The 12652-nt window shown below is 42.2% G+C and overlaps 1 protein-coding gene across 3 annotated transcripts; it reads left to right on the top strand.

Annotated features, from left to right (window-relative positions):
* Positions 1-11792, top strand: LOC118401900 (peroxisomal biogenesis factor 19-like). 3 transcript variants are annotated; one of them, XM_035799572.2, is made up of 8 exons: positions 1-146; positions 1129-1220; positions 1434-1596; positions 2252-2337; positions 2496-2669; positions 2833-3006; positions 3117-3161; positions 11600-11792. In XM_035799572.2, exons 1-8 carry the CDS (start codon positions 83-85, stop codon positions 11642-11644), a joined length of 843 nt encoding a protein of 280 aa, XP_035655465.1. In that variant the 5' UTR covers positions 1-82; the 3' UTR covers positions 11645-11792. The 3 variants fall into 3 exon arrangements, with proteins under 3 accessions (XP_035655465.1, XP_035655464.1, XP_035655466.1); XM_035799571.2 differs by lacking the exon at positions 11600-11792 and adding an exon at positions 3328-8132; XM_035799573.2 differs by lacking the exon at positions 11600-11792 and adding an exon at positions 3328-8132 and having other exon boundaries at positions 110-256.
* The last annotated feature ends 860 nt before the right edge of the window (positions 11793-12652 follow it).

Consider the following 12652-nt stretch of genomic DNA (forward strand, 5'->3'; position numbering starts at 1 on the left):
CAGAGTGACGCACAATTCGCGTCGATTTTATACGCATACGTCATTTTACTGCGTCTACAGTAAATTTGTTTGGAGAGAGAAGATGGCGTCAGAATCAATGGAAACGTTAGCCGAACAGGACACAGAACTGGACGAGTTATTGGACAGTAAGATTTGACATTACTCCCGAGTGAAGTATCAATCCTGCCAATACATTAATTCATACAAAGAATTGTGTCAAACGTGGCGCAGCGGAGCAACGTGCCTTGTTAGCGAGGTAACGTTAGCTAGTTTAGCCTAGTTGGTGGAATGTGGTTGGTCCTGCCTGGCAAATCCAGAACCAAAGTCAGGCATTCTCTTACAAAATCTCCTGCTTTTGCTGTTTACAAAAAGGTTACCATTAGCATTACAACGCTGCAGCAGATGGCTCAGTGGGGATGTATAGCTATAATATAATTTTCGTCGTCAACTTTGACCCCGATTTGACAAAAATGTAACATCATAATAAGTTGACAAGCTAAACTGCTCTTGAAATGTATATCATTGTTGTATGGTTGAAGCGCAAGTATGACAGCTAGTGAGATCTGGATTTACAGACCTATCTGTTATACTTTCTGTCAACTGGCCTGCCGATTTTAATTCATAATAGTATTGCATACTAGTAGCCGATGCCGCTTTGTGTATTGTAACGACCCTGCCGCTTGAGCAAGCTTTTGCGGCGCAGTCGATAGCCCGCTGGACTTCGGGATAGAAGGTCGAAGGTTCGAGACCTGCTCCCTGCTGTTTCATTACAGTATTATTAACTATGGCCTACCAGACTACTATTATCTTGATAGCAGGAATCTAATGGAGATTATCATAATCTGTCGTTTTTAATGTTTCAAGTAGTTTGGTGAAGTTGTACTCCTAACATCAGAGATGGTAATGGTTTCTAAAGTAGAAGTAGTGACCTCATCATACTGACAATCTACTAATGCATGACTGAATTGCACATTGACCCAGACTTTGAAGAGTTTTGACCCAGACTTTGACCTCTAACTACCTGCTCAATCCCTTCACCTTTTCTTGACCATGCTTCCACCTGTTCCTGTGAAATGCTGCTATCTGTGCCACTGCATTTCAGCTTTTACTGACTTTCCTCTACTGAAGGTGCACTCGATGACTTTGAAAAGACAAACCCAGCCACCCCAGTTCCTGCTGCTGCCGCGGCTCCCCCATCAGCCAAGGGCAGTGAAGAGAAAGTGAGTGAATCTTTTCCCTGTTTCTAGAATGTCCCTTAACTTCACCAATTGCCTGGAGCTTGCATATAAGAGCTGTAGTATTTAGTGTTCAGATTGTGGTACAGATGTTATCTTTCAGTGTCTCAAGTCTGTCAACCCTTTCCATTTCTGTCTGTATATGGGGGAAGATCAATTTAACAGTTTGTTTACTTGTTGATGCACATCTCTCTCTAGCCCCCTCTACTGGAAGACAGTCAGTTCTTTGAGGCTCTGTTTGAAGGGGAGATGGCCTCTCAGGCGAAGGAGGAGTGGGAGAAAGCCATGACTGAACTCGCACAGGAAGAACCTGAGCTGCTGCAACACTTTCACAAATTGTCAGAGGCAGCAGGGAAAGTTGGTAAGCATCCACATATTTTCAGTTCCGTTCTTTTGTGCCTGTCAATGTACTACCTCGTACCCCTGCACATTGTTCTCAGTACCGATACTCTTTGTAAATAGTAACACAATAAAATGAGACTTTCTTAATTATTTTTTTGCTAATTTAGCTCTGCATTGTTGGGAAAGTAAGCGCTTCACGCACTGGAGGCTGGCTTATAATATAATGAGCAAAGTGAATAAAATGGCATCAAACACCTAGTAACCCTTTAGTCATTTAGCAGACGCTCTTATCCAGAGTGACTTAGAGGAGCACTTAGGGTTAAGTGCCTTGTTCAAGGGCACATCTGCAGATTTTTCACCTAATCGGCTCGGGGATTTGAACCAGCGACTTTTCAATTACTGGCCCAACACTCTTAACCGCTAGGCTACCCGTCACCCAATGTTAGATGGATTTGATATCATTCCACTCTAGCCATTAACACAAGCCGTCCTCCCCAATTAAGGTGCCACAACCTCCTGTGATTTCTTGGTAAAATCACAGGATTTTGCGCTGTTGTATTCGGGACAAAATTTGATTTGACGATTGATTTGAGATGGGGGGGTTCCATCTCAGTATTTTTTACGCTGTGTTTTGCAGGGAAAAAATTCACTCAAACTGTCCTCCATTTGAACAGGTACTGATGTAGCCTCCCAACAAGAATTCACTTCCTGTCTCAAAGACACCCTCAGTGGGTTGGCGAAAAATGCAGACAACTTACAGGTAGTTTAGATTGTAAATGTTTTTCATAAGTTATGGAAGGTTTGGTTGTCACCACCCTTGGACATTGTTCTGAAAATATTGAAACTTTGGACCATTAGCAAAATGTCTGTTTCTTTGGTCTTAGATGCATTTCAGACTGTTCTGTTTTTATTCTTCAGAGTGCAGGTTTGGCTGGAGAGGATCTAGCAAAGACTCTGGAAGGGCTGGGATTGGATGAGGGTGGACAGGGGGGCGGGGAAGATGGAAACATCTTGCCGATTATGCAGTCCATCATGCAGAATCTACTCTCCAAGGAAGTGCTCTATCCATCTCTCAAAGAGATCACTGAGAAGGTTAGTGTTTTTTTCTTTCCATATGTTTGGGTTTTCCCTAAAAATATTTATAGTTAACAAGCCACTAGCTGATGTTGATTCTTGTTTTTATAGATCTTTCCCTTGTATGCCCTTTACACAACTTTCTAACTGGATAACTGACTGTTATTCAATCCTCATGCAGTATCCTGAGTGGTTGAACAGCAATCGCCAGTCCCTCCCGGCAGATCAGTTCCAGCGCTACGAACAGCAGCACAAGGTCATGGGAGAGATCTGCAGCCAGTTTGAGAAGGAGGGAGAGCGAAGTGGAAGGGATGGGGAGAATTGCTTTGAGAGCATTCTGGAACTCATGCAGCAGGTGAGACAGAGGACTGTTTCTTACCTGCATGAATTGTTGGTTGTCATTCATACTGACTGATGGTTTGCTATGCATGGATATTGATTATGAGTTATTGCCTGAATTTTCAGCTACAAGACCTGGGCCAACCACCCAAAGAGCTGGCTGGTGAATCGGTATGTTTCTCCTCTCACTTGCTCTCTTTGTCCTTCAGCTACCAACTTTTGTTATTGCAGCTGCATAGTATGTTTCCCTCCTTGGACAGGGTCCATCTGGTAAAATAAATGTGTTATACAGAATGAATTCAAATTAAATGAAACCCACTCTGTCCCCCCCCATCAGCCACCTGGCCTGAACTTTGACCTGGAATCCCTGAATCTCCCAGGAGCCTCTGGGGCTGGAGCGGCAGAGCAGTGCTCAATCATGTGATGTCAGAGCAGCCAGATCAATAGATGCACAGGCTAGGAGCTGTGTGCAAGGGGGGGATGATGAGAGAGGACGATCGGTCACAAGACAAGGTGGAGAACGAGACTGTTTGCACTGCTCTCCCGGCAACAGATGTTTCTGTGTCTACAGAGAAGACACAGTCAAGGGTGGCACAACAAACCAATGTTACCACCCTTCAGTAACTCACTGATCATCACTTCACTGATTTTAAATTAATTGCTTTGGTTTTTCATAAGCTTTTCCAGGTCATTCATAGTACAGGTAGTAGCATACCCACACACACAGCTCAAATGACTAGCGCTTGACTTATGAGTCCGTTTTTACACTCACCATTGTTTAGCCCCTGGTAGAACTGGTTGAACTGGCCTGTTGGTTAAAATGGTGTCTTGCATTATTGTTATAAACCTCACAGCAAGGATAGTAGGATTCTCTGTTGTGAGAGTTGCTGAGTGATGATTGAGTTGTTTCATAGCTGCAGTATCATCATGGGTCTGCGTGCCCAACAAAGGGTGTTGAGCCACCGTCACAGTTCCACTCAATCAATAAAGTAACCAACACCCCAGGGGTTGATTAGGTTGTTTCTGACCACTAGTTTAGAGTTATACATTTAGGCATTTTCATCATTAATACTGTTAATGTAACAAATGCGTGTAGATTAATATTGTTGGTTGCATAACCAGTGTACATTTGTGAATTATTTAAAGAAAATCGAGGAGTTAAACTTATACCTCGTTCTAATTTCATAATCATAAGACGGCTAACTGATTTTTAGAGACTGACTTTACCTTGGTTAGTTATATAGTATCTTCCCAAAAGCTACTATGTTGTACCAGAGACTGTATATGGCTGTGCACTTGATTTGACCTCTAGTTTTCTTGACGTAACAATGTTTGAACCGACATCCACAAGATGTAAGAACCAGTCCTGTGGCCAATTGTGACATATATTTATAATTGACATTATTCAAGTTTTTAAACAGGTTAGCGAGGTTGGTGCTCTGGTTTGCGCATGGGGCTAGAGCCAAGGTCGGTCAGTAGCCATCGGGATTAAGACGGTCCCCTGAATCCCGGGGCGTCTGTCCAGTAGTGGGACTCTTTTGTGACTGTGGTTATAACCCTCCTAGCTTTTTATGCACTACAAGTTATGGAAAAAAGGTTTCTGACACCGTGACAACAATGTCGAACTTGGATTTGAGCCATGATGAGAGAATACTGTTTCGCATGATTATATCAAAACCGGTAGCACTACTGGTATGTGACCCTGCTGTTTTTCTTGTGATCAAAATGATACGAATATATAGCATTTATTTAAGGGACAGACACAAGTAGTAAAACAGTTAAAATAATTTCAGAGAATCTTTACAAGAGTTGAAGTGATGTGCAAAAATGACTTTGTTGTGGGCACAGTGATTAGTAGTTAAAATGACTGTGAATTACCCCTTGTGTTTGCTGTTCATTTGGAGTGAGTGGAGTGACATTCTTGATATTTCATATGCCAACATATGCATTGACTGAATCTTGGGGAGTACCGCTGCAGTTAATGATTTTCATTAGTCAAATTGGGTGCTACTTCATTAGGTATGTACTCTTTCATACCCTATATCCAGACATGTTCATTCTGGTTGTGTAATTTATTGGCAGCTGGCATCTAGAGTAGACACCTTATCACCTCAAACATTGGGATTTACTTCACTTGTGGTAAACATACAGTACCAGCCAAAAGTTTGGACACAACTACTCATTCAAGGGTTTTTCTTTATTTTTACTATTTTCTACATTGTAGAATAATAGTGAAGACATCAAAACTAACCAAAAAGTGTTAAACAAATCCAAATATATTTGAGATACTTCAAATAGCCACCCTTTGCTTTGATAAGCTTTGCACACTTGGCATTCTCTCAACCAGCTTCACCTGGAATGCTTTTCCAACAGTCTTATGCTGAGCACTTGTTGGCTACTTTTCTTTCAATCTGCAGTCCAATTCATCCCAAACCTTCTCTATTGGGTTGAGGTCAGGTGATTGTGGAGGCCAGGTCATCTGATGCAGCACTAATCACTCTCCTTCTTCGTCAAATAGCCCTTACACAGCCTGGAGGTGTGTTTGGTCACTGTCCTGTTGAAAAACATGATAGTCCCACTAAGCGCAAACCAGATGTGATGGCGTATAGCTGGATAATGCTGTTGTAGCCATGCTGGTTAAGTTTGCTTTGAATTCTAAATAAATCACTGACAGCGTCATCAGCAAATCTCAATAACACCACCTCCTCCATACTTCACGGTGGGAACCACACATGCATAGATCATCTGTTCACCTACTCTGTGTCTCACAAAGACATGGTGGTTGGAACCAAAAAATCTCACATTTGGAATCCAGACCAAAGGACAAATTTCCATTGCTTGTGTTTCTTGGCCAAAGCCAATCTCTTCTAATTGGTGTCCTTTTGTAGTGGGTTCTTTGCAGCAATTCGACCATGAAGGCCTGATTCACGCAGTCTCCTCTGAACAGTTGATGTTGAGATGTCTGTTGTTTGAACTCTGAAGAATTTATTTGTAATTTCTGAGGCTGGTAACTCTAATGAACTTATCCTCTGAAGCAGAGGTAACTCTCGGTCTTCCTTTCCTGTGGCGGTCCTCATGAGAGCCAGTTTCATCATAGTGCTTGATTTTGTTTTGCATCTGCACTTGAATAAACTTTTTCAAAGTTCTTGAAATTTTACGGATTTACAGACCATGTCTTAAAGTAACGATGGATTGTCGTTTCTTTGCTGATTTATTTTCTTCTATGAGGTTAAACGGCGGTTGGCATCCAATTTGTTGCATTACTGCCACCTACTAGACTGGAGTTCAACCCCCTTATACTTTACTTGAAAAATAAAAAAGTACTAAACAAATACCCTACCGTCTAACACTACTCACTAATTTCAAAATTATATAAAATAAAATGACCCCCCTACTCCACTAATTAAATGTATTTATTCCTACCTCGGGACATCGCCACTTAATACATCCTGTAACTCTCAGTCTCGTACAACCAAAATACCTCTCTGGGGATGCCACCACAACCTCCATTTTCTGAGACTTCCGATCCATCCCTGCAGTACAGTTGATAACAATTGCTATAAATGCTAAAAATCCGATCTTACTGAAACGTATTTCACTTTTGTCCTATCCCTCTGTTTTGGCATGTCTTTACTACTCTCACCACTCCTCCCCTTACCCATCTTCCTCAACTTTCTTCACTGCCTCAGCATATGACAACTTCTGCACTACTCTAACCCTGGAAACCTCAACCTGCCTCTCTCGCACGGGACATTTCTGATCCCCAGCTCCATGGGGCACCCCTAAAATTAACACATTCCACTACTTTCCCCAATACTACACATTCTTTTGTCTCATGCCCTTCTGCACATTTCCATCACCTTGGACCCTCCCTCCAACACACTGCTGCCACATGCCCATAAGCTTGACACCTGTAGCATCTTAATGTATTCGGCACATACGCTCGTACAGGATAACTTTTTATTCTAACTTCACATTGTCAGGCAAAGACTCATCTTCAAAACTCAAAAGAACAATGACTCTTCTGTTTCCCCACTCTTGCCACTCTGTCTGCATCACATTAAACAATGAGCATCACATACACTGGGAATCTTTCCCCTCAGCTGGTCAACGTTTATTTCTACTGCTACCCCAGTTATCACTCCATTCATTGGTTCTGTTTCTTGAGAACGAAACAATTCACTTTTCTTGCCCCCATTCATTTTACTTTGAGCGCATTCTTCCTCTGCCCAACAGAAACACAAACAATTATCACTAGACCACTTCTAGTTACCCTCATCGATTCCACATGACCCAACTCTTTTCACCCACCGTGAATCCACAAATGGATCGGCCAAAAGGCATGAGTCCACTTTTTCCATAAACTTCACTCCTACTGTCACGGACTCTTGTTCATCCTGAACCCAGGTGCATACCTCCGTCTCCGATAACTTTACTGCACCTACCACCTCCGATACTTCACCCTAATTCACTTCCATTTCTCCTCCTGTCTTCAGCTCCCTCTGCTTACACTTTCTACCATTCCTCTTTGACAACCAATCTTCCTTTTCCCACTATATTTATCCGACTCAAGCTCACCCTCTTATTCTCTCACTTTCAGACCTCTTCTCTCTCTGTTTTTCCCTCCATTCCTTCTCCGTTTTCCAAGTACACGTCTCCTTATGATAATACTGCCACTCCACCCCTGACACTCATCTTGTACTTGCTTTCTCTAGGGACTCCATTTTCCCCTTCCGGAGTTCTGCTCATGTCTCAAATAATGTGCCTACAACAGCGCAGCTGCTTTTTGCTTATTTGAGCCATAATATGGATTTGGTCTTTTACCATCTAGGGCTACTGATTGTTCTCAAATGCATTTAGAAGGAAAGAAATTGTACAAATGAACTTTTAACAAAGCACACTTGTTCATTGAAATGCATTCCAGGTGGCTAGCTCATGAAGCTGATCGAGAGAATGCTAAGAGTGTGCAAACCTGTCATCAAGGCAAAGGGAGGCTACTTTGAAGAATATCAAATATATTTGGATTTGTTAAACACTTATTTGGTTACTACATGATTCCATATGTGTTATTTCATAGTTTTGATGTCTTCACTATTATACAATATGGAAAATAGTAAAAAATAAAGAAAATCCTTCAATGAGTAGGTGTGTCCAAACTTTTGACTGGTACTGTATATCAGGCTAATAGACTAGTGGAACAGCAGATAATAGAAGTGTGATAGAGAACGTATAGGCTTACCATTGACATATGGTAATGGCTGTGGAGAGGAGATGAAGGTAGCCTATCTATTGTCGGTGTTACTGCCTCATGTTACAGCAAAAGGAACATGATCAGTCCATGTAACTGTCGGAGCTGATAGCCTCTGCTCTCAGGACTGGTGTCATTCAACCAATTATTTCTACCCGATTAGCTACATGTCTCTTTCCACTGTCATCATTAAATTATCAGCCTGAATATATTGAATAAATCAACTCTGTGGAATATGTAGGCCTATTAAGAAATAAACTAACAATGTTTATCAAATAAACAAACTCATTGCAGTCTTCCTTTTGTTTTATGTTCTGTTCAGATCTCAAAGCAATACCATTGCTGGTTGAGAAATTGGGAACCGGTAGTTGTGTACACATGATGTCCATGTCCAATTGTTACATTTTTAAAATGTACATTATTGAGGTTTTTTATTTTCATCTAACCTTTATTTAACTAGGCAAGTCCGTTAAGAACATATTATTATTTACAATGATTGCCTACTAGAAGGCAAAAGGCCTCTTGCGGGGACGGAGGCTGGGATTTAAAACAAAATATATAGGACAAAACGCACATCACGACAAGAGAGACAACACTACATAAAGAGAGATCTACTCAATCACTTTTTATAGCTACTGTTTACAGGCCTCCTGGGCCATATACAGCGTTCCTCAATGAGTTCCCTGAATTCTTATTGGACCTTGTAGTCATGGCAGAAAATATTCACATTTTTGGTGACCTTAATATTCACATGGAAAAGTCCTCAGACACACTCCAAAAGGATTTCGGAGCCATCATCGACTCAGTGGGTTTGGTCCAACATGTCTCTGGACCTACTCACTGCCACAGTCATACTCTGGACCTTGTTGTGTCCTGTAGAATAAATATCGGACCACAATTTATTTACATTTGCAATCGCAACAAATAATCTGCTCAGACCCCAACCAAGGATCATCAAAAGCCGTGCTATAAATACTCAGACAACCCAAAGATTCCTAGATGCCCTTCCACTCCCTCCACCTACCCAAGGACGTTAGAGTACAACCATCAGTTAACCACCCAACTGAGGAACTTAATTTAACCTTGCGTAATACCCTAGATGCAGTTGCACCCCTAAAAACAAAAAACATTTGTCATAAGAAACTAGCTCCCTGGTATACAGAAAATATCAGAGCCCTGAAGCAAGCTTCAAGAAAATTGGAACGGAAATGGCCCTACACGAAATTGGAAATCTTCCGATTTTCTTGGAAAGACGTTACCGTGCAGTATCGAAGAGCCCTCACTGCTGCTCAATCATCCGACTTAATTGATGAAAGTAAGACCAATCCAAAATGTATTTTGATACTGTCGCAAAACTAACTAAAAAGCAGCATTCCCAAGAGAGGATGGCTTTCAAGTCAGCAGTGATAAATTCATGAACTACTTTGACGCAAATTACGGACTTCTCTTTAAATCTGCGTATTTCTCGAAAACTCAGTTGTCCTGAGTCTGCACAACACTGCCAGGACCTAGGATCAAGGGAGACACTCAAGTTTTTTAATACTATATCTCTTGACACATTGATGAAAATAGTCATGGTCTCTAAACCTTCAAGCTGCATACTGGACCCTATTCCAACTAAACTACTGAAAGAGCTGCTTCCTGTGCTTGGCCCTCCTATGTTGAACATAATAAATGGCTCCCTATCCACCGGATGTTTACCAACCTCTCTAAAAGCCTCTCTTGAAAAAGCCAAACCTTGACACAGAAAATATAAAACACTATCAGCCTATATCAAGTCTCCCATTCCTCTCAAACATTTTAGAAAAAGCTGTTGCGCAGCAACTCACTAGCTTCCTGAAGACAAAATATTTATACGAAATGCTTCAGTCTGGTTTTAGACCCCATTATAGCACTGAGACTTTACTCATGAAGGTGGTAAATTACCTTTTAATGGCGTCAGACCAAGGCTCTCCATCTGTCCCCCTGCTCCTAGACCTTAGTGCTGCTTTTGATACCATCGATCACCACATTCTTTTGGAGAGATTGAAAACCCAAATTGGTCTACACGGACAAGTTCTGGCCTGGTTTAGGTCTTATCTGTCGGAAAGATATCAGTTTGTCTCTGTGGATGGTTTGTCCTCTGGCAAATCAACTGTAAATTTCGGTGTTCCTCAAGGTTCCGTTTAGGACCACTATTGTCTTAGCTATATATTTTACCTCTTGGTGATGTCATTCGGAAACATAATGTTAACTTTCACTGCTATGCGGATGATACACAGCTGTACATTTCAATGAATCATGGTGAATCCCCAAAATTGCCCTCCCTGGAAGCCTGTGTTTCAGACATAAGGAAGTGGATGAAGGCAAATGTTTTACTTTTAAACTCGAACAAAACATAGATGCTAGTTCTAGGTCCCAATAAACTAAGAGATCTTCTGTTGGATCTGACCATTAATCTTGATGGTTGTACAGTCGTCTCAAATAAAACTGTGAAGGACCTTGGCATTACTCTGGACCCTGATCTCTCTTTTGACAAACATATCAAGACTTTCAAGGACAGCTTTTTTCCATCTACGGAACATCACAAAAATCAGAAACTTTCAGTCTAAAAATGATGCATAAAAATTAATCCATGCTTTTGTCACTTCTTGATTAGACTACTGCAATGCTCTACTTTCCGGCTACCTGGATAAAGCACTAAATAAACTTCAGTTAGTGCTAAACATGGTTGCTAGAATCTTGACAAGAACCAAAAAATTGGATCATATTACTCCTCTCATCTCTTCAGTAGGTCCTATGATTGAGTGTAGTCTGGCCCAGGGGTGTGAAGGTGAACTGAAAGGCATTGGAGCGACGAACCTCCTTGCTGTTTCTGCCTGGACGGTTCCCCTCTCTCCACTGTGATTCTCTGCCTCTAACCCTATTACAGGGGCTGAGTCACTGGCTTACTGGTGCTCTTCCATGCCGTCCCTAGGAAGGGTGCGTAATTTGAGTGTGTTGAGACAGTCGTGATCTTCCTGTCTGGGTTGGCGCCTCCCTCGGGTTCGTGGGGGAGATCTTCGTGGACTATATTCGAGCTTGTTTCAGGGTAGCAAATTGGTGGTTAAAGATATCCCTCTAGTGGTGTGGGTGCTATGCTTTGGCAAAATGGGTGGGGTTACATCCTGCCTGGTTGGCCCTGTCCGGGGGTATAGTCGGACGGGCCACAGAGTCTCCCGAATCCTCCTGTCTCAGCCTCCAGTAATTATGCTGCAATAGTTTTTGTCGGGGGGCTAGGGTCAGTCTGTGAAATCTGGAGTATTTCTCCTGTCTTATACAGTGTTCAGTGTGAATTGAAGTATGCTCCCTCTAATTCTCACTCTCTCTTTCTCTTCTCAAGGAGGACCTGAGCCCTAGAACCATGCCTCAGGAGGACCTGGCCTGATGACTCCTTGCTGTCCCCAGTCCACCTGGTAGTGCTGCTGCTCCAGTTTCAACCATTCTGTCTGCGGCTATGGAACCCTGACCTGTTCACCGGACGTGTTACCTTGTCCCGGACCTGCTGTTTTCGACTTTCTCTCTCTACCGCACCTGCTGTCTCTAACTCTGAATGATCGGCTATGAAAAGCCAACTGAGATTTATTCCTGAGTTGCTGACCTGTTGCACCCTCTACAACCACTGTGATTATTATTTTTTTTGACCCTGCTGGTCATCTATGAACGTTTGAACATCTTGGCCATGTACTGTTATAATCTCCACCTGGCCCAGCCAGAAGAGGACTGGCCACTCCTCAGAGCCTGGTTCCTCTCAAGGTTTCTTCCTAGGTTCCTGCCTTTATAGGGAGTTTTTCCTAGCCACTGTGGTTCTACATCTGCATTGCTTGCTGTTTGGGGTTTTAGGCTGGGTTTCTGTATAGCACTTTGTGACACCAGCTAATGTAAAAAGGGCTTTACAAATAGATTTGATTTGAATAAGACAACAACATTGCATGGCATCAACACATGAAATCACAGCACGGTAGCAACACAACATGGCAGCACCACAACATTGTAGCAGTGCAAAACATGGTACAAACATTATTGGGCACAGACAACAGCACGAAGGGCAGGAATACAGCATGCAAAGCAGCCACAACTGTCAGTAAGAGTATCCATGATTGAGTCTTTGAATGATTATATAAAGGAGAATTTGGTAGAAAGCTGGATTCTACATATAATTAATTCAGTACAACTCATTCGGATTCCAGCCAGCCCCATCCATAGACTGTAGTCAAAGATGTTCTAATCTGTGGCGGTTCCATTCTATCATCACTGTGCCGTGGAGTTTTTTGCGTCAGCTGTATCTTAATTGCTGCATTCAAAACAGCTAGAAAATGGGCACTCAGAAAACTCTCGACTTTCAATGTGTTCATGACAACTGTGAAGTCGAGCTCCGCCTCCGAATGGGGAAAAA

Source organism: Oncorhynchus keta, chromosome 23, assembly GCF_023373465.1.
Source record: "Oncorhynchus keta strain PuntledgeMale-10-30-2019 chromosome 23, Oket_V2, whole genome shotgun sequence".
NCBI lineage: Eukaryota > Metazoa > Chordata > Actinopteri > Salmoniformes > Salmonidae > Oncorhynchus > Oncorhynchus keta.